Genomic DNA, 22,951 nt, shown 5'->3' on the forward strand with positions numbered 1-22,951 from the left:
AAAAGTTGTCTCTGCTTTTCACATCGGGCAAACTATCACTTTGCCCACCTTCTTTCCACCTCTGCATCCTTCTAGAGAGGAAGAGAGGCTCCACCATCTTGACCTAAAACGTGCGCTCTCATTTTACTTGAACCACACACAACAGTTCCGGGTGGATGACCAGCTCTTTGTTGGCTACGTTGGCGGAAAGAAAGGTCGGGCCGTACACAAGCGGACTATTTCCAGATGGGTCATCTTGTGTATTAAAGCCTGTTATTCTCTGGCTAAGAAGGAGCCTCCGATGGGGCTGCGTGCCCATTCCACCAGTGCGACGGCAGCCACTACAGCACTGGGACGTGGTGTCCCCCTGCAAGGCATCTGTCAGGCAGCTACGTGGACCTCACTGCACACTTTTACCAAGCACTATTGCCTGGACAGGCAAGTACTGAGAGACTGCTTCTCTGGCCGTTCTGTTCTCCGGGACTTCCTGGTGTGATCTTGGTTCGCAGACCCACCACCGGGGTTGATATTGCTGGAGTATCTATTCTAAGGTAAGGAATCTATCAGTATGTGTTTCTTTCAGATGAACAAGTTACTTACCTTCGGTAACAATATATCTGTAAGAAACATTAGTAGTGATGGATTCCTTACCGCCCCACCCATCCTCCCCGTTCTCTGAACTGATTTTTAGGGTTTAGGTCATCCATTTCAGGGCCATAATTTCAAGGCACCAGTGGTCAGTATGTTGCATAGCTCTGCGTTCCTGGCGAGTAAAGTCGTGTACAGAACTGACGTCCGCGAGCGATGGCGGCGTCTAAGTAGCTGCCACGACATCATCCCGGCGACCACGATGCCAACAACGGTTGTGGAGCCTTGCGATGCCACCTTCTGGCTCGCAGGGGTACTGCTGACGAAAACGTTCCGCCTGGGGGTAATTCTATTGTAAGGAATCTATCACTACTAATGTTTCTTAAAGATATATCATTTCTGAAGGTAAGTAACTTGTTCATTAAGTTAAGGAAATCAGTATAGAATGAGAAAATCTGCCAGAAGTTAAGGAAACTATTTTTGAAGAAAAATTTGCTTTTTATTGATTTGGTGTTTTTATTTTGGATAGTCTGTATCTCGTTGATGTCGGTGAATGAACGATGTTGGAACTTTTTTCTTACCGTGTTTTTTTCTTCTTTTTTAGAGCTGAACAGCAGTAGGCAAGAGGAGACAAGCATTAATTCATCTTTCCCAGGCAATGTATCGGAATTCACAAGGTATATAAAACTATGATTTCTTTTAATCTTTCTATTCTTTTTAAAGTGAATTGCTTTAGCATTAATACGTAAAGTAAAATTCCAGTCTGATATTTGATTGTGAGATCGACTCCCCTTCTCACTAGCCTTACCACACTTTGTCTTCTATAATTGTGGTAAGGCTAGTGAGAAGGGGAGCCGATCTCTCCAATCAAAAACCAGAATGGAATTTTATTTTATTAATGTACTATCTGTTCTTCTGTAGCCCAGTGAATATTTTCTACGAGCTGTATGTGATATATTGTATTTTTATTTGTGCTTTTCTGGCCCTACAGGCCGAAATAAAGTTTGATGATGATGATTAAAAAGTAATAAAATAATGATACTACATAATTTGAATTTCCAAACATTTTATAAATATTACAATAATCAATCGTTCATAATAACCATTGAAATCACTGGAAAATATAACGTGATCAATCCTTTGATTTATGTATTTGTTTTCTTAAACCAATGTAGCCCTTTATTTTATTGTCTCTGTAAATAACACCCTCCTTTCTGGAAATTCTGGTTTATCTGGGTCTGAGAATAGATTTGACCAAGCTATCTTTGTGTAAATATTACCAATTCAGCTTCTCATAAATGTTATGTTATGTTATGTTATATTATTTTATAAAGCGCTCTGTTACCCTGAGGTGTCCTGGCGCTGAGCACTACTAGACTGCAAGCAAAAGTGTCCAAAGCTGATCAGATCAGTGAGTGACAGAATAACCAGGTTTTCAATTCCTACCTAAATGGAAGTAATTCCGAAAAGTTTTTCAGGTGGAATGGTAAGCCGTTCCAGGCCCTGGCAGCACAGTAACTGAAACCTCTTCCGCCCAATCCTACTCGGTTATAGCGAGGAACCGTGAGAAGTTTGGATTGGGCCGAGCGCAGCAGTTGTCTGCTGGGAATGTACTGATTGATAAGGGATTTTAGGAATTCCGGGCCTGCTCCTTTGAGGGCTTTAAACACCGTACACATCGCCTTAAAAAAAGTGAATGCGTTCCCTCACAGGGAGCCAGTGGAGAATCCTGAGATCTGATCTGACTGAAACAAATCTGGATGCACCCGTGATCAATCGAACCGCCGTATTTTGTACGGTCTGGAGTCTGCTCTACTGCCTCCTTTGAATATTTATGTAGAGGCAGTTGCAGTAGTCCAGCTGTGACAAAATAAGTGCGGTGACTACAGTTTTCAGACAATCTTCAGGGAGGAAAAATGTAATTTTCCTTATGATTTTGAGATGAAATGTTTAATTGTTTCGTTTTTTTTATTTGTTTAGTTTTATTTGACTGCAACACAGGTCCAAAGGGTATGAAAGGGCCTTACAGAGTAAAGGTGAAGGCACATTTACAAATTGTACATGCCTGTGTCTATTTTAGTTTGAACACATATTCACATTAATCTGTATGCTGAGATCAGTCATATGTATGATGTTATATTACCTCAAGAATGTTGACTCAAATGTAAGAGGTTCAGCAGGGACTCAAACGTAGACGAATTATGGCTAGTAAATGTAGTTTATGAATACGTTCACATTGAAATAAATACATTTTCTTTCTCATGGTATCTTTTCAGATAGTTCTCAAAAACATTTCAGGAGTATTGCATACAAACTTCTGACATGGGAGAGTGCCACATTTTTAGAGAACAGGCTTGGAAGGTCAGACCGAGTGTGATGTTTTGTAAACACTGGGGTTTCTAAGAGAAAAGATGATGGTTAACCTTATCAGAAGCCGTTAACTTCCGTACACTCACCCACATTATAGGTAAGGCATCATCAGATGCTTGTAGCATAGCAGTTTTCAGACTATAGCTGCCTAAGGGAGAATTAAAAATCATGGAGCAGTTTATAATCCAATGTGAAATTTTAAAGTTGTGGCTAGGTGACATACCTCTTTTGGGTCCACAAGCAAGCTGGTATTACTGGACCTCAAACTCTGGGGTGGGGGACTTTTCCACCGATGTCCCGGGGCCGGACCTACTACAGAACTGCAGTCTGGGTGCCAAATATACCGTTATCGCACTGGAATCTCAAGGTACTTTGAGGGAGGTATTCTGAGGGTAGGTGGTGTTGCTGGGACACAATAAGTACTGTCCAGCGCAGTGCTTTTCTTTGTAAATCACATATCAACACTTAGCTACTTGGATCTATCGGTGCCATGGAGTTCTAAACACATAATAATATTCAGTTATTAATCTGGAACATGTGTGAGCTCGCTGTAATATTGTGCAAGTAGCTTCTCTGGTTCTGAAACTTACAGGCCAGTCTGTATATGTCTCATTACTAAGGTCCTTTAGGGTGCTTCTGTCCCAATGGAAGCGTATTGCAGCTGGCACCATGAGCATGGATGAGTAATTCTTCTCCCAGCAGTGCATTGTGACAACTCTTACTGTTCAGACTTTCCACTTTGGTGCTTTAGTAAGGTGGCTCTGGGTGGGAGCAGTGCAGGTCTAACACCCCAAGGTCCCCTTGCCAATAGGAACTCTCTCGCGGAGCAGTCTTGGCTCTTTATTTGCAAAGCTTGATGTTGTGACAAAGTCAGTACCAGATCTGCTTCCTCTGGCAGAGGACAGGTAAATTACTGTGGCTCTGGCTGACACGTACTGGTGGTGGATGATAATTTTGCTCACTTCACTTGTTATGGGAAGTTCTATGGAGCCTAAGAAATCCTCTCCAGACTGGTTGGCACTGGTTACCCTCCCCAGTTCAGGCTATTTCTTCTGCGATGTCCCAAAACCCTGTCTCCTGGGCTTGGCTTTTCCTTTGATATTCTCTTCCTGCATGATCAGACACTCTGTGCCATCTCTTTATAGCCTAGTCCACATGTAGAACCTTAGCTCTCAAGCAAGATGCACAGACTTCAGGTAATGGCTCCTCACTTCTGGAGGACCAGCTATAAAGATTCCAGCCCAGGATCTCTTCAGTCCTTAGATTATTCTCTGTAGCACTCATTTTCTTGGACAATTAAGATCTAGGAATTGGAACCAAGTGGCGATAGTTTGGGTCTCACTTTTTTTTACACATTTTACAGACAGTGTATGTTGATACCATTCTTGATTCAATGCTCATTAGATTCCCAATGTTAGACTAATCTTCTGATTCGTTACCTTTGCCTCAAATTGTAAAACGCTCTGATATCATTCGGGATCAAGTTCGCGCTATATAAATCTTTATAAATAAAATAAAATTGTTAATGTCCAGGAACGAATTCCTAGTGACTCTTATTTCATAGGTATGAGTTTTCCTCTGTAGAGCAGACACATTCTTTTTCAAAGGTGACGAGACTGGCACCAGTTTAAGCACCCAAAATAGGAGCACAATAATGTCTCAAGGCTCTTTACCTAACTGTCATCCAACTTCTGGAGTTGCACTGAGAAGACAAAGGGGGCAGGAACTGTCAAAAACATTGCTCCCGTATTGGAACTTTCATAGATTCACATGCTTGAATCATTCCCTGTTCCCCGTTGTTGAGATGGGAGTCCCCGGTATAGTTTGAAAAAGTAATGTCACACTGGATGTAGGACTCAAAGGCTTAAGGCCTCATTATTTAGTAACATATCCAAGTCCATATTTAAATAAAGGACCAAATGTAGAAAATAACCAATTTGCTGACATCACCATATGGAACCTTCCTGAAAGGAGCTCTGGCCCCTCAGATTTTCTATTGCACGTCGTGCTAGGGAGTCTCCCCTGAGCTCTGCTCAGCTTTTTCCTCACAACCCTTTGGAATTAATATATATATATATATATCGTGTATTCCGCCGTCCCGCCTGTCTTGGAGATAACAATCCGTCAGGCAAAGCACCACTCGGACACGGACCAGTAAGGTTTCTTATTTATTTAGTGCAGAAAAACAGTCTATGACGTTTCGGCTCCCACGACCCATGTTCACATGACAATGTTTGTTTGTCGGTGTTCACCTTTTAACCCCTTCCCTGCTGGCCCGTTTCCGCCCCCGTGCGGTAAACAAACGAACAGGGGCGGGCCATGACGAACCCCAGCCGTCATCAGCAACCGAGCACCGTAGTGCATGACGGCTGGGGTTCGTCACCAGCATGGAAGGGGTTAAAGTGCCAGTGATAGGAGATTGGTTGCACCTGTGAAACTCTGAAGCATAGACATGGAAAACATACTCGATAAAATGTTTTAAATAAACTCATACAGCTTCAATATTTTGGTGGGAGGCAACAGTTAAAATATCAGTCAAATACCTATATATTGTCCGATCTTCGTTAGTGTTTACATATATGTTAACAAAGATATGATATATAAGAGGTTCACTATTTTGATTGCATAGATGTTCTTCATACAAATAAATATTTGTATACATATGGATAATCATTCACTAAACATAGACTCCGTATACATTCCTAGTGAGACACTCTTTTTGCTGAATCAAAAAACGTTTTTGGTCCTCTGCATAATAATGTATATACATATGTAAACATATCTAATTGGTGGCATTGTATCGTTTCATCCTGAAAATTACTTGTAAAATACATGATTCAAATTTTACATTTTTCACATTGTAGGGTATCACATATCGTAAGTCAAATTGGAGACTGTCAATACTAAAGTGCAAGTGCTATTTTTTGGTATTATACCAAATTGTGCAAACACGCTCATCTATTGTGCAAATTATGCAATTAAATGTGCAGAAACCGCATGTTGTGCAATATTTTGTATTATTTTGATCTTATAACTATGACAGTCCTAATTCCAACACTTATCTATATGTTGAAAAACAAATACCCCATCTAATGGCTACTGAAACAATGAATGCTAAGGTACATCCTGCCACCCTGTACGTCCTAATTAATGATATTGCCTGTTGACCTGATTGCATATTGTTTTCCATAGTCTTTTTTGGTAATAGAAAGTGAAACAAATATATGAATATAGTTTAGTGTAATGAATAATAATAATCGATTGACTGGAATTTAGGATCCATCACAATCTAAATATTTTCTATTTGTGCTCCCAAAACAACAATTTAGTAATTTCATATAGTTTACAACATCCTCAGATTTAAGGAAATTGAGATTAACCAATTCTACTCTTTCTCCACTTAATGTACCCATAGTCTTTTCCCTCTTGGAATTTATATTTGGGAACAACCATGTGGGTAATTCCTGCTGCTCTTAAAGGTAACATTTATAATTTATTCAAGGTAATCATGTGTATAAATCCTCCGTAATGTTGAGGCCCATTGGTGACTTTGTATTGAGGAGTAGGATATATTTGGTCTCCAATTTCCTCAGCTTTGCATCTCTGTCTCCCCCTCTCTTGCTGTTCATAATTGAATCAATCACCCAGTATCTAAGTTGGGTATTGTCACTATGATGGCATTCTTTAAAATGGCGGGCCACTGGGTAGGTGTTATCGCTGTTAGCAATGGCCCGCAGATGTTGAAGAATGCGAATGTGGACAGCATTCTTTGTGCTGCCCACATATTTCAGTGCGCAGGGACATTCCAATATGTATACCGCGTACTCGGTTTTACATGTTAAAACCTGAGTAATGGGATGCTGTATATTGGTGAATCTGTCCCTATAATTTTTTGTGTTATGTCCATGGCTACAGGCCTTGCAGGTTTTACATCTGTAAAAGCCTTTGTTCTTTTCCCACCAGGTTGATTTGGTGTAGGGTTCGGAATTAGTAACCACCACATGATCTCGAAGTGATGGTGCCCTGCTGAATGTGAGGGAGACTTGTTTCGGGAGACTATTGCCTATGACAGAATCATGGGTAACCAGAGGCCAATGTTTGTTTAGTATTTTTCGGATTTGTTGGTGTTGTCTATTATATCCAGTAATAACTCTGAAGCTATTGACATTACCAGGAATTTCATCTGCTTGGTTGTCTGCTGTCTCATCCAACCTGTCACTATTTCTAGTCAGCAGCTCCTCCCGAGAGAGAGCCATGGATTTGTCTTTAGCCCTTTGTAGTACTTGGTTCGAATAACCCCTCTCCAAAAAGCGGCTGATACTCTCATCCTGTGCTTTCTTTAAATCACATGAGTTGCTGCAGATGCGTCTTAATCGCAGCATCTCCCCGTAAGGGATGCTGGATATTAAATGGGGTGGATGTGCGCTAGCTGCGTGCAGTATGCTGTTGCCAGCAGTTGCTTTCCGAAAAATCCTAGCCTCTAGCTTGTTATCCTTTATATACAATTCTGTATCAAGAAAAGTCACACTTTCTTGGCTTAGTGTTGCTGTGAATCTCAAATTCAGTTCATTTATGTTGATATTCTCAACAAATTTCAATGCATCCTCCTCACTGCCACGTCAAATAACAAAAAGATCGTCTATGAAACGAAACCACGCAACCAAATTATTGCTAATGTTATGGCGGTATTCATGGCCCAGGACCAGCTCCTCCCAAGCTCCCATGTGCAAACATGCGAAGCTTGGGGAGAAGCTGGCCCCCATTGCTACTCCCTGTAGTTGACGATAGAGTTGTTGGTTATACAAGAAGACATTGTTAGTGAGGCAAAAATTCAACATATCAAGGAGCATTATGTTATGGTCCTTAGCACAAGTATTTCTTCTAGATAAATAGTGTTCAACCGCATTCATGCCATCAATATGCGATATGCTCGTGTAGAGCGCTGACACATCTAAGGCTATCAACCAATCACCTGTAGCCACTTCAACATCCTTAATTTTTGACAAAAAATCCCCTGTGTCTCGAACATAGGAGCCTAATTGTTGCACATACCCCTGTAAAAAATAGTCTATATACACAGAGGTGTGTTCCAATAAGCTGCCCCTGGCAGATATAATCGGTCTGCCTGGCGGATGAAGGGGGTCCTTATGGATCTTGGGGATAAAGTATAGGATTGGTGTGATTGGATTGTGATTTTTTAGGTATTTGTATTCAGCCTCAGTTAATAGTCTGCATGATCTCCATCTTAACAGTTTACAATGATATTTCGCTTTTATTGAGGCTAATGTACTCATCTGTATGCGTTCATAACATGTGCGGTCGTTTAGTTGAGCATAGGCTTCCTTATCGTATTCAACTTTAGACATAAGAACAACATTGTCTCCCTTATCACTAGTTCTCACAATTATGTCTTTTTCATTGCTTAATCTTGTAGTGAGTGCCTTGTATTGTTGCACTTGTTGGTTGTGTTTCCTTTTAATTTTACCAGTTCGTATCTGTAGGTCTTTTAAGTCAGCTACCACATTCTCATGAAAGATGTCTAGATTATCTCGGGGTAGAATCGGGCAGAAAGTTGACGGTGGCCTGAAATGGGTTTCATTCGAGATTCTGTTACCGCAACTGTCAAAATGATCAGAGTTTTTAGTCACAATATTTGTATCCTCATAACCAGCTCCTTCCGTGATCCATAGTTCTGTTAAGATTCGTGTTCCTTGTGATATTGTCATTGTATCACTCTCAGGGTTTGCTTCCTGGGTGCGGATATTTTTAGATTTGTCCTTCAGTGCATAGAACTTGCGGAGTTTTAGTTTCCTTACCGCTTTGTAGATATCACACCTTGTGTTCGGGTAATTAAAGTTACAGGGTGCAGCATATGTAAGACCTAAATTGAGTATTTTTTCCTCTTCTGTGGACAGAGTCAGCGTTGTTAAAGTTACAACAGTCCGATTTTTTGTCTCATTCATCATTGTTGGGCTGCTGACCCCTGTCCCTTTCCACCTTTTCTCCACTTTCTTTGATAACCTCCTCTTTGAGGCCCTCCACCTTTGGCGCCTCCTGAAATTGTTATGTTTTCGCCTTTCCCAGTGCGGGTGTGGGATCTCAAGGTTTTTAGTCTTTCTTTGCATAAAAAATCAATCTCTTGGCCTGGAGTAGGTTTTGTCAAACCAGCTGCTTGTTCTGCTCTATGACGTTCTGAATCGGACTCCGTTTCGGGATCAGAGCTAAGGGTTGCAATAGAGGAGTCACTTAATATGGTATTATCCTTACGTTGCTGAGTGTTCTTTGCCTTAGGTTGAGGTTTCGATGCCCCTTTGCGTGCTGCATCATATTTACGTGAGAACGTAAATATTTGTCCCATCTCATAATCATTACGATCTCTTTGGAATTTGTAGGATTTTCTGTCTACAATTTTTAATTCCTCTTTTTTGAGACGCTCATTCATTAATTTGAGAAGTTTTTCTCTCTCTTCTTCCTCCCCCAAAGCATTTAACTCCTCGTGAATTGCTGCAATCTCTGTTAGTAATCTTGCTCTGTCAATATCTGCATATTTAATCAAAACTTGTACTTGTCTGCGTGAGGCTTCTAAATTAATTTCGGCCCACTCTTTCATCAAGTCAGGATTAGGTTCCTCATAAGTTGGGGCTGTTAATATCCTAAGCCCGCGAGGTATTCGATTCACCTCAATGTACCTTTGTAGGGACTTTGATTCCCACCATTTAGCCTGTTCTTGGCGGGCTTTCTTTTCAAGAGTCTTAAATAGTTCCTTAATTACTGAGGTGTTGTTACTACTGGCATCATTCGTGTCCTTTCCCCGTATGTTAGGGGGGAGAGGCGCGTCGTCGGAAAACGTTGATGCTGCTACTGTTTCCCGGTCCCGAACATTGTCACCCGCCATTTTTCTGCAATGCTAAATCTCTACAGGCAGCTTGTTACCCCCGATTCAAATCTCCCGGTGGTACAAAGCACTTCCGGATTCCTTCGCCGCTCACCCACCAACACCGTTCAATAGTCTTACTTGGTCTGACGTTGTGTTTTGCCGGATCTCCAATTTTCCGGTCCTCCGCTCGAGCCCGAGCAGAGTTGCGCGTCGACCAGTTTCTCTGTCTGTTTTCAGATACGAATTCCTTCCGGTTTGGTGGGGGTCACACGTCTTACTCCTTCCGGAGTTACAGCCAACTCCAAGAACGCAGTCCAAGAGATTGATTCGATAAGCCGATGACCAACGCCGAGCAGGGTCCGTAGTTTACGTGATAGAATGTCCATGTGCTTTAAAATACATCGGCAGCACAAAGAAAGAATTGAAATTAAGAATCCTAGAACACGTAAGAGCGACGGTAAACAAAGATAGAGGCAATGCCGTCGCAAAACATATGGAGGCTGCACACAATGGGGACTGGAAACTTCTGAAATTTTACGCTCTTGAAACAACTGTCCCTCATGAGAGAGGAGGGGACAGAGAGCGGAAACTAAGATGCAGAGAATCACGCCAAATATTGAATTTCCGAACTTTACATCCGGACGGTCTGAACCAGAGTGAAGAACTCTTTGTACATTTGTAAAATGATAATAATGTAAAAAAGTGAAACAAGAACAGTACACCAAACTGTGAAATAGTCACATAGGGAATGTGATGATTATACATATAATACCAAAAACTTTTTCCTTCCGTAAGGTCATGAATATAACACAAATAATATGGGTCCAAGATGAACACACTAGAACTATGGAACACAAATGCTTAGCCCTCTCATAGAAAGTAATTATAGGTTGAAGGGTGCTATTATAAAGGTCAAATGTCAAAGCCCACTGGAGGGCTTCAAACTATAAGAGTAATTGTTAAGGAGTAATCGTCCACTGGAGGGCTACACCCCACAAATACTAATAACAACCCGAGCGTTAATTGAAACGGGTAATGAACGAAATTGCATGTGATTTTACTGATACGATCATGTGTTTGTTATATGGGGAGAATGTTTATGACCTTATGGCGCCAAATGAACATCGGCAATATTGTGGACACAATATATATATGATGTGTAACATTGATAACAATTTTTTGTATGAGAGGACAATTGTGTGTTTGTAAATATAAGTTGTTGCACTGATAGATCGAACAAACTACAAGACCCATAACTCTTAGCTACTATGACAGGAAGTCACAATGTACTCATGTGGCTTTGTTAACCACTCCTTAAAGGAAGTTAGTGAGCAAGGTAAACATCGACCGTGAGCAAGCCGTCAGTTGGCGGCGAGGCGCGTTGTAATTTTTATGCTGAGAACTATGGATAAATAAAGAATTTGGAAAAGTGAGATCCTACGAGTGCGTTTTCATTCCTGAAGAGGAGATGTGGACGATATATATATATATATATATATCCATATCCATATCCATATCCATATCCATATCCATATCCCAGTATCTGTTTTTTAGGTGAAATAACTGACACCTCCATGTCGGACACAACTTAAAAAAAGGCCTTTATAGGTAGGCCCTGTGGCACCTGCAGGAAGAAGAGACTGTACTTTGATGTTCCCCCATAAGGACTGCCTTTATTGTCTATACCCAGACCATAAATCTACAGACTATAAGGTATGTCGGACATTTTCTTCAGAGACTTTGAAAGATCGTGAGGGAGGATTTTACTTTGGTTATAGAGGCTTAAAGACAGGGATGATCCTGTTTCTGATGAGGAGAGTGGTGTTTTCTCAAGATCCTACTCTAAAACACCTCATAGACCACTGGATGACTCTCCAGGTTACTTCTTTAAACAACCCCCAAAGAAGATGCACAAAAAGTATTAAGAGGATTCTGGAAAACAGGACCCATCTTCCAAGTTGCCTTCTCCACAAAATGCTAAAAGTTCAGTTTCTGTCAAAAAATCCTCTCTGAAATCAGCTTCAGAACCTTCTTCTACACCTGTAAAGGTTAAACATGCTTTCAAAAAGCCTACCTCAGCCCGCCGATGAACAGCTCATCGAAGACCACCGTCACCACTATTACAGTCACCACTATTACAGTGTCAGCAGCTGCGATCTCCGCATCGACGATGTCATCCTTGACAAGCCAAGTCCCCTTCTCGTCGCCCATGAAGATCACCAGGGCCTCCAAGTCATCGTCTCCGAAGCTTCCAACGACGAAGATGACTACAAATCTTTCGTCGATCGCTAATCCAGCTTCAATGATGAGCCTGCTGTTGACGGTCCTTTCGTCGACTATTCCTCCCATTATGTCGTCGACTGCCTCGTTGGCTGTTGGACAGGCCACATGAAGGGCCGCTCCCCCCGGCCCAACCAGGCCTGAGTCCAGTCCCGCAAGTACCACACACCACCGTTGCACGTCCTCCGTCCCCTCAGGGACCCCTGCCCTCGAGCATGTCGACCTCGTGGGTCCGATCCACTGCCGGCCCACGCGCCCAGCCTAGGGCGCCATCTTGGACACTCCACCACGAGGCCGCCTGGCCCCCGACCGACCTCGACCCTGGGCCTGGCCCGGCCTCAGACATTCCGGCACCACCCTCCACCCAGGAGGTGAGCGGGCTACTTGGCAAGTCAATGGGAGAAAGAGGTGTCGATGGCTCTCCCCCACCAAGTGCCGCTCGGCCATCGCCTCCCCGGGCGCTGGCTCCACCCCCCTGCTGGGTGTCTGGACTCCCTCATCCCGGACCTCCCGACCTCCAAGTGCGAGGGTCCGGACATCAAAGCACGCCAGCCCTATAACTGGGGCAGCTCCAGAGCAGGAAGGCAGTTGTATCTTGGAGTCGAGAGACGTAAAGAGGAACTCATCCTTGACGGACTACTGGCGCTGCCGTAGCTCTGTCTTGTGCACCATCGTCCTGCCTGTTGGCGCTGCCACAGCCTTCGTAATCTTCATCACCTTCATCGTCGTCGGGACCTGCTGGCGTGGCCGCGGACCGTTGTAACCGCCATCTTCACCGGGACCTGCAGGCTCCGCCGCGGACCGTCGTTTTCCTTCGTCCATCTCGGGACCTGCCTGGCTTCGCCGCGGCCCGATCATCTAGAACGCCGAGCTCGAGGATTGAGAGCTATTTTCCACTCATTGGTAACAAAGACTGTCCCGCTACCCCTTTCCTAAACCAGAGACTAGAACCGAGGGGACCCCGGAGTCCAGACCTCCTTGTATCCATCATCGTAACCTAAGAATTGCATATAAAGTCTTGTTAACCTTCAACCTTGTGTGGTGTCCGTCTGTGGGGGGGAAGTTACTTATCTGTACAGTCGTTGGAGACGGCTCTCCCTGGAGACCTCTCCCCGTAACCTCGGCCGACCCTCCCGGTCCGTCTAACATTGGTGGCCAGCGGCGCGATCCGAATCACCGCATAAACGTACAGAGAGTAGCTCACCCCACGACGAAGTCACAATGACCACGAAAGAGAGCGGATCAACTGAGAAATTCCAAATGGAGAAATTGGAGGAGTACAACCATCGTGAACTAAAACAATTCTGCATCGAACTGGGTATCGCTACCACCGGACTGAGTACCAAGGACGATTTTAAGCATGCCCTAGAATCTTGGGCAGAAACCGGGGCTGCCGGAACCCCTGATCAAAGCACCGCAGAAAAAACGACCACGGCCCCTGAAGGACAAAGAACGGGTCTCTCGCAAGACGAGATCCAGGAAAGAGAAAGAACCCGACTACACGAACTAGAAATGGCCCGACTCAAAATGGACGTCGAACTTAAGTTGGCCGAACCAAAAATCAACTTAGAGCACCTGCGTCTCCGAGAAGAAAGAGAGGAGAAACAGAGACAAAGGGAGCTCGAGGAAAAGAAACTAGCGTACGAACACGAACGGAACCTAGCCGAGATCAACCTACGCAAGCAGAATAAAGAAGCAGGGGTGACCGAGCGACCCCCCACCTCAGGGACCACAGACAAAAAGGTACACATCCCCAAGGATGTTGTCCGAGAATATTTCAGAGAGGACGACATCCAGCAATGGTTTAAAGCCTATGAAATCGCTATGACTGCACACCGGATCGATAGAAGCGACTGGGGAGCCGGTCTTTGGGGAAGATTCCTCAATGAGGGCCGCGACACCCTGCTACAGCTCCCGGACCACCAGATGACCTCCTACGACCATATGAAAGCAGCACTCCTCACCCGCTATGGTCTCACCCCCGAGATGTACCGTCAGAGGTTCCGAGACTGCACCCGCATCCCGGGTACAACTTGGGTGGACTATGTAACATACTTTAGCCGAGCCTTCGAGGGCTGGATCCGAGGAAGCAACGTCACGACCTACGAGCAACTATTTAATCTGATGGTATGGGAGCATCTGTCGAACAATTGCTTCATTGAACTCCGCCAGCACCTCCTCGACAGCAAGTTAACGGATCCCCGGCAGCTCGCAGCCGAAGCTGACCGGTGGGAGATCACCAGAGTGGGCCGGAATGGGTCCTACGAACAGAACCGGAACAACAATGGTCAGCACCGACCCAGAGGAGGAGGAGGGGGCCAAGGGCGGGGAAGAGACAACGCCCCGGTCGCCCCCGCTACCAACACCACCCCCCCGGCCAACCGGGGTAGCACCCCAGCGCGACCGGGGTACAGAGCCAATGTCACGTGTCACCGATGTCAACGAGTCGGCCACTATGCGAACGACCCAAACTGCCCGCAGTACCAGAGCCCAAGACCCCGCCAAGTGGCCGCTGCAGCCCTAGGGGAAGAACAGATCTCCGAGGAGCAGGAAGAATACGAACAAGAGCATCAAGAGTGGGAGCCAGCCGCCATGGCTCTAGCCTGCTTAGGGGGGAAAGACATGGTCCCGCGGGTCCCCCTACCCGCTAACACCCAGAAGTACAGCCAATGGGTGAGCATCAATGGACGCCAGGCCGAAGCCCTTCGTGACACCGGGGCCAGTGTAACAGCCGTCCGCTGTCACCTGGTGGCCCCAGAACAGTATCTACCGAACATTCTCTGCCCTGTACGATCAGCCGATAACTCGGAAAGCCTGTGTCGGATGGCCTGCGTCCCCTTCGAATGGGGGGGGGTCTCCGGCATGTTGAAAGTAACGGTCCGAGACGATGCCCCCGTAGACTGCCTCCTGGGCAATGACCTGGAAAGCTCTCCGTGGGCCGCCGTGGAGCGAAAGGAACACCTGGGGATGTTGGGCGTCCCAGACTGGGCGTGCGTCACCACCCGTTCCATGGGCGCCCGTGCCAACCACCGCCCAGAAGAACCCGAATGGCCGGCGCCACCACCTCCGGTCGCCCCAGCCGAAAACACCGACCGTAACATTCCCTCCGAACCAGCTCAACCTACCGACCTCGCTAACCTCGACCAGTGGCCTCAAGGAGGGGGGCCCACGCAAGAACAATTTCGCCAAGAACAGAAGACCTGTCCCTCCCTCGAGGGACTCCGCCAGCAAGCGCTCGCCCAAAGCGCAGGGGATACCTCCGGAACTCATTGGGTCTACTGGGACAATGATCTGCTGTACAGCGAGCAAAGAATCGCCGAGCTGGGGAGCAACCGAGTACTAGTGGTACCCCTCCGTTTCAGAGACTTCCTGTTAAACCTGGCCCACGATGTCCCCCTGGCAGGACATCTGGGACAAGATAAAACCTACAGTCGCCTAGTGACCCACTTCTTCTGGCCCAAAATGAGGAACGATGTGCACCAGCATTGCCGATCTTGCCCAACGTGCCAAGCCAGTGGAAAGAGCGGCCGCAAACTAAAAGCCCCCCTGCAACCTTTTCCCGTGGTCACTACCCCGTTTGAGAGAGTCGGAATAGACATTGTGGGGCCCTTGGACCCACGCACAAAACAAGGCCATCGATTCATCTTGGTGCTAGTGGACCACGCCACCCGCTACCCTGAGGCTGTTCCTCTGCGAACTGTGACAGCCCCGGTAGTCGGCCGGGCCCTGATGGGGATCTTCTCCCGTGTGGGCTTCCCCCGAGAAGTCGTCAGCGACAGAGGCACGAACTTTATTTCCAAATACATGAAGTCCCTCTGGCAACAGTGCGGGGTCACCTACCGATTCACAACCCCCTATCACCCTCAAGGGAACGGACTCGTTGAGCGGTTCAACCGCACGCTAAAGGGAATGATCGGGGGGTTGGAAGAGCCCCTCCGTCGCCAGTGGGATGTGCTGCTGCCGTGCCTCCTCTTCGCGTATCGAGAGGTCCCCCAGAAATCCCTGGGCTTCAGCCCATTTGAACTGCTATATGGACACCCAGTGCGAGGGCCGCTCAGTCTCGTCAAAGAAGGCTGGGAGATGCCTCCGTTAAAGAACCCTCCAGATGTCTTCCGGTACCTCCTCACCCTCCGCAACCAGACCCGGCGGTTCAGAGAACTAGCGAAGGCCAACCTAGAGGCCAGTCAAGAGGACATGAAAAAATGGTATGACCAGAACGCCTCATCCATTGGGTTCGAACCTGGCCAACAGGTATGGGTGATGTCCCCCACTGAGCCATGCGCCCTACAAGACAAATGGACGGGGCCCTTCAAAGTAATAGAGCGCAAGGGTCCTGCCACATATCTCATCGACATGGAATCCTCTCGGAACCCTCTCCGGGTCCTCCACGCTAACAGACTAAAGCCCCACTTTGTGCGAACAGAGCTCAGCCTCCTGATGGCCACAGACACTGGGGTTGAAGAAGACTCCGAGCCTCTCCCTGACCTCCTACGGACTCAAGAGCAAGATGGCTCCGTGGATGGGGTCCGGCTCTCAGAGGCCCTCACCAGAGAACAACGCCAAGAGTGTCAAGCCCTCCTATCACAGTTCGCCAGTCTGTTCTCCCTCACCCCAGGTGTCACTTCCTGGTGTGTGCACGATGTGGACACCGGGGACAGCCCCCCTATCCGCCACCGGGCCTACCGCGTGCCGGACCGGGTACGGGCCTACATCCAGGAAGAAATAGCCAAGATGCTCACGCTCGGGGTCATCGAGCCCTCAGACAGTCCCTGGGCCAGCCCTGTCGTACTGGTTCCCAAAGCAGCTGCCCCCGGCACCACACCAGAACTCCGGTTCTGCGTCGACTACCGGGGCTTGAATGCGGTCACCAGAACAGACGCGCACCCCATCCCCCGGGCAGATGAACTAGTCGACCGAATGGGAGCTGCCCGCTACCTCAGCATCTTCGACCTGACAGCAGGCTATTGGCAGATCGGCCTCACACCACGGGCACAAGAACGTTCTGCCTTCTCCACCCCCGATGGCCATTACCATTTCACGGTCATGCCCTTCGGCATGAAGAATGCCCCAGCAACATTCCAACGGCTCGTCAATCAGGTCCTGGCGGGGCTCGAAGGATTCAGCGCCGCCTACCTAGACGACATCGCTGTATACAGCCACCATTGGACCGAGCACCTCCACCACCTCCGAGCAGTGCTGCAAGCCCTTCAGCGAGCTGGCCTCACGATCAAGGCCAGCAAGTGTCAAATTGGGCAAGGGTCTGTAACCTACCTCGGACACCAGGTGGGAAGCGGCCTAGTGGCCCCTCTACAGCTGAAAATTGCCGCCATCCAGGCCTGGCAGCCCCCCATCACCCAAACCGAGGTACGAGCCTTCCTGGGCCTCACGGGCTATTACCGAAGGTTCGTGAAAGACTATGGTACCATAGTGGGGCCCCTCACAGAACTCACGTCAAAGAACCAGCCCAAGAAAGTCACCTGGACCCCAGAGTGTCAAACTGCATTTGAACAATTGAAGGCCGCCATGTGTTCCGCCCCTGTGCTCCAGGCCCCAGACTACAGCCGGGAGTTCGTCGTCCAGACGGACGCCTCCGACCAGGGCATTGGGGCAGTCCTGTCTCAAATGAACACCGAAGGCCTTGATCAACCGGTGGCCTTCATCAGCCGGAGACTCCTACCACGGGAGCAACGCTGGAGCACCATAGAGAGGGAAGCCTTCGCTGTGGTATGGGCCCTCAAGAAGCTCCGGCCCTACCTTTTTGGCACCCACTTTCGGGTGCAGACCGACCACCGACCCCTGCAGTGGCTGATGCATATGCGGGGGGAGAACCCAAAGTTGCTACGCTGGTCCATCTCCTTGCAAGGCATGGACTTCACAGTCGAACACCGGCCTGGGTCAGATCACGCCAACGCGGATGGCCTGTCCCGGTTTTTCCGCCTCGACGAGGAGAGTCCCCAAGAGGATGGGTAACTCTCCCCGCCTTCAGCTGGGGGGGACGCATGTTGGACAGGCCACATGAAGGGCCGCTCCCCCCGGCCCAACCAGGCCTGAGTCCAGTCCCGCAAGTACCACACACCACCGTTGCACGTCCTCCGTCCCCTCAGGGACCCCTGCCCTCGAGCATGTCGACCTCGTGGGTCCGATCCACTGCCGGCCCACGCGCCCAGCCTAGGGCGCCATCTTGGACACTCCACCACGAGGCCGCCTGGCCCCCGACCGACCTCGACCCTGGGCCTGGCCCGGCCTCAGACATTCCGGCACCACCCTCCACCCAGGAGGTGAGCGGGCTACTTGGCAAGTCAATGGGAGAAAGAGGTGTCGATGGCTCTCCCCCACCAAGTGCCGCTCGGCCATCGCCTCCCCGGGCGCTGGCTCCACCCCCCTGCTGGGTGTCTGGACTCCCTCATCCCGGACCTCCCGACCTCCAAGTGCGAGGGTCCGGACATCAAAGCACGCCAGCCCTATAACTGGGGCAGCTCCAGAGCAGGAAGGCAGTTGTATCTTGGAGTCGAGAGACGTAAAGAGGAACTCATCCTTGACGGACTACTGGCGCTGCCGTAGCTCTGTCTTGTGCACCATCGTCCTGCCTGTTGGCGCTGCCACAGCCTTCGTAATCTTCATCACCTTCATCGTCGTCGGGACCTGCTGGCGTGGCCGCGGACCGTTGTAACCGCCATCTTCACCGGGACCTGCAGGCTCCGCCGCGGACCGTCGTTTTCCTTCGTCCATCTCGGGACCTGCCTGGCTTCGCCGCGGCCCGATCATCTAGAACGCCGAGCTCGAGGATTGAGAGCTATTTTCCACTCATTGGTAACAAAGACTGTCCCGCTACCCCTTTCCTAAACCAGAGACTAGAACCGAGGGGACCCCGGAGTCCAGACCTCCTTGTATCCATCATCGTAACCTAAGAATTGCATATAAAGTCTTGTTAACCTTCAACCTTGTGTGGTGTCCGTCTGTGGGGGGGAAGTTACTTATCTGTACAGTCGTTGGAGACGGCTCTCCCTGGAGACCTCTCCCCGTAACCTCGGCCGACCCTCCCGGTCCGTCTAACATTGGCGATGGATGTATCGTCAATGGCGATTCTATCATCCATGCCTATATTGCCGGCAGAGGTTTCACGGTCATCGTCGACGCTGCTTACATCCGTCGGCGGCTCGTTGACTACTACGATGGTTTCTTCCAAGATCCAGACACACATTCAGGCGACAATGACTGCATTGATGACCTCGTCAAAATGCCAGCATCCAAAATAGGGAAATTGAATTTTCACCCAAAATGTCAGCAGGAAAAGCTGACACCCTCTTTGACATCTCCAAGTAGAGTCCAGTCCTTGTTACCAGCACACCTTGTAGGTGATGATTATTCTGATGACGACAGCCTCTTTGGGGCAGTCAAAAGTTCGACAGAGCTTAATGTAAAGCATCACATATACTTTGAGCAGGAATATTATGGTCAGCAATTTTACTGCTCTGCCCAACGTATGCCTGCCTTCCACTGTGGTTACAGATCTACAATCCATGCTAGTGGATTACAGACAGAGATTTCCGCCAACGTTGTTATCTCCTTCACCAGCACCTCCGCCACTTCCTATTGTACAAACTCAACCTCCATCTTCTCCTTAAACGCAGGTACCTGTACAATAGTTATCTTCCTTTGATGAAGAGGAAGAACAACAAGCGGAAGGGGAAATACCGCAGGATGAACTGCAACAGCATGACCAATGGGACAATTACATTATTCTGCCACCAGCGTCTCCATCTCTGCCACAAACAGATTCACCTCCAGAAGACATAGGAGGTTTCCATAATCTTTTAGAGAGAGCAGCCAGGCGCTTTGAACAGTACAGACCTCTTCCATCCACTGGTCTCTGAAAATCATCAGGAAGATCCTCCCCTTCCTGCTGGATGGGTGTAAGAAAACGGTGGTGACGGCACTTGTGCTCTCCCGCCTTGATTACTGTAACAGTTTATTTCTAGAGGCCCAACAGGGGCTGCTTAATAAATTGCAGGTCCTGCAAAATGCTGCAGCCCGTCTTATTGTGGGCCTTCCTAAGTTCGCGTCCTTTTACCGGTAGCTGGCTCCCAGTGCGTAAACGGATACTGTTCAAACCAATGTGCATAGTCTACAAGGCGGTCCATGGATTGGGCCCTTTGTTTCTTCATCAGCATTTCCAATGGTAAAAAAACGGGTAGACAGCTCAGGTCGGCCAACATGGGGCTGATCAGGACCTCTCGCATCATGAAGGCACCCTGGGGGGGCAGAAGCTTTGTCAGAGGGGCGGCTAACGCCTGGAATGCCTTACCTATGGCATTGAGACAGAGCACGGACCTGCTGGCCTTTCGGAAAAGTCTTAAAACCTGGCTTTTTACTCACTAGGCAGGGGGCTTGAAACCAGGGGAGCTATCATTACAGCGCCAGGACACTGGTTGGTAACAGCGCGCTTTATAAATGATATTAATAAATAAATAAATAAGATATCCAGCTTATACCTCTTCCAATCAACAGTACAGACCACAGTTTGCCCAGCCACAACCAACTAGAGCTTCCTACAACAATTCTTCCTTCAGAGGGAAAGCAAGACGACAGAAGGATACTAACAGGCGTCAATGACCTCACACTACTGCCGGCTGCTACTCTTTCACCTCCTTTCAAAGTAGGAGGCAACATTTCCCACTATCTACAAAATTGGAAACAAATTATGACAGATCGTTAGGTCTTAGACCTAGTACAATTTGGTCATTCTCTGGAATTCATACAGCCACCACCTTTGACCCCTCCTCAACCCCTTGTTCACAAGCATTTGCACCTCTTGAAGCTAGAAATCATCACCATCATTCAAAAGGGAGTGATAGAAAAGCGTAAAATTTCACCAAAGGAGAAAAGCAATTTATTCCTGGTGGTTCTTGGTGTGCAAGAAGGCAAAAAAGTGGAGACCAATCCTAGATTTAAGAAATCTAAACAAATTCCTCAAGAAAGTAATTCCGCATGATCACCATCCAGGAAGTGGTGCTGCTTCTCAATGGAAACGACTACATAGCGTCCTAAGACCTTCAAGACTCCTATTTCCACATACCCATACACAAGAAATACAAAAGGTTTTTCAGATTCTCATTACCAGTACTGAGTGTTGCCTTGCGGGCCCAAATCGGTCCCTCGCATTTTTACAAGATGTCTAGCGCCAGTAGCAGCATATTTTAGACAGCATCACCATCAAATCTTTCCTTACCTCGATGACTGGCTAGTCAAAGGTTCAACCTACTACTCTGCAAAAGCATCTACCAGGGCCTGTTTACGCCTCTTCAGTCAACTGGGTCTCACTTTAAATCTGGAGAAACCAGTCCTTCAACCTTCCGAACGACTAATATTTCTAGGAGCCATCCTGGATATTACTTTCAAAAGTGCTTATCCCACAATGGAAAGACAACAAAAGCTTCTGACTTCAGCAGACCGCATACAAAAAAGAAAGTCTCTTTCCGTACACCTTTACAAATCTTTCCTGGGCATGATGTCTTCCTGTATTCTTGTCATCCCTCACTGCTGCCTGCACATGCATCCTCTTCAGGAAGCGCTGAACATCCAATGGGTGCAGGTCAACAGAACATTCGACGACCTAATTAAAGTAACTCCTCAAATTGTCACCTCACTGCTTTGGTGGACACAGCCACGTCATTTGCCACAAGGATTACCATTCCTACCGCAAGCCTCTCTGGTGATAACTACGGATGCTTCCCTGGAAGGCTGGGGAGCCTTCCACAGGAACTTTGGTTTGGCGGCAAATGGCCGCCATCTCAACGGAACCTACATATAAATCTTCTAGAACTGAGAGCATTTTTCCTTTCTTTATAAGCTTTTCTGCCCAGAGTAAAGAATTCCTCTGTGCTATTTCAGAACAGACAATACTACGACAATGCACTACTCAAGCAATGAGGAACTCTATCTCTTTTCCTTTTTCAAGAAGCTCAACTGATTTGGAGCTAGGCAATTCAACACAAAATATCTCTGACAGCGGAATATGTACCAGGCAAGCAGAACACCATAGCTCATTCGCTGAGCAGATTACAAACTGCCATGAATGGAAGTTGAATCAAAGAACTCTTGATCAAATTTTCTTTTGCTGGGGCAAGCCAGTTCTAGTCCGACTTGCGACAACGCCAAATGCCAGTACTTCGCAAGCTGGCGTCCCCAACAGGGATTCTGGGGTAATGCTTTTTCAATGGCATGGTCCAACGTATTTGCTTACGCTTTTCCTCCCATTCCTCTCCTTCCATTGGTGCTAAAGGAGATGAAAGCGGAACCCTGGGAAATCATCTTAATAGCTCCAGCTTGGCCTTGCCAACATTGGTACACAAAGTCTATCTTCTGTCTCTGCAACCTCGGGTACCTCTCAAGAATGATTCCATCACTTTTAACCATGAACCAGGAACAAGTTCGACATCCGGACACAGGTTCTCTGAGATTATCTGCTGGGCTCCTGATTCTCAGGAGTTTCACTAACTGAACATCCTACAGGAATGCAGAGAAATCCTGTCCCGAGCTCCAGTGGATAGTACCAACAAAACATACTCTTCTTTAAAGTGGAAAATATTCTGTATTTGGTCTAGATCAGCTAAGGTGCACCCCCTCAGGTCATTTCCAGAGGAGAGTTTACTGTATCTCCTCCATCTAGCACATACAAGTTTAGCTCATACTTTGATCAAAGTATACTTAGCGGCGGCTATTTCTCGTTTTCGGAGATCATCTGATAGCCCATCCTTGTGGTCTAGCAGACTAGTAAAGCCATTCATTAAAGGACTCTTTAGGACCTTTCCACTTGTGAGAACTCCTCCTCCCACATGGCAACTCAACACAATGCTT

The 22,951-nt window shown here is 47.5% G+C and overlaps 1 protein-coding gene across 2 annotated transcripts in view; it reads left to right on the top strand.

The window, feature by feature from the left end:
• Positions 1 to 22,951, top strand: part of CENPT (centromere protein T) — a 1,372,670-nt gene that overhangs the window by 413,245 nt on the left and 936,474 nt on the right. For both annotated transcript variants that reach the window (XM_086945259.1, XM_086945260.1), the window contains exon 7: positions 1,172 to 1,244. In XM_086945259.1, coding sequence (XP_086801385.1) covers positions 1,172 to 1,244 — 73 coding nt within the window. The remainder of the gene's footprint in view (positions 1 to 1,171; positions 1,245 to 22,951) is intronic.

Source organism: Lissotriton vulgaris, chromosome 12 (assembly GCF_964263255.1).
Source record: "Lissotriton vulgaris chromosome 12, aLisVul1.2, whole genome shotgun sequence".
Classification (NCBI taxonomy): Eukaryota; Metazoa; Chordata; class Amphibia; order Caudata; family Salamandridae; genus Lissotriton; species Lissotriton vulgaris.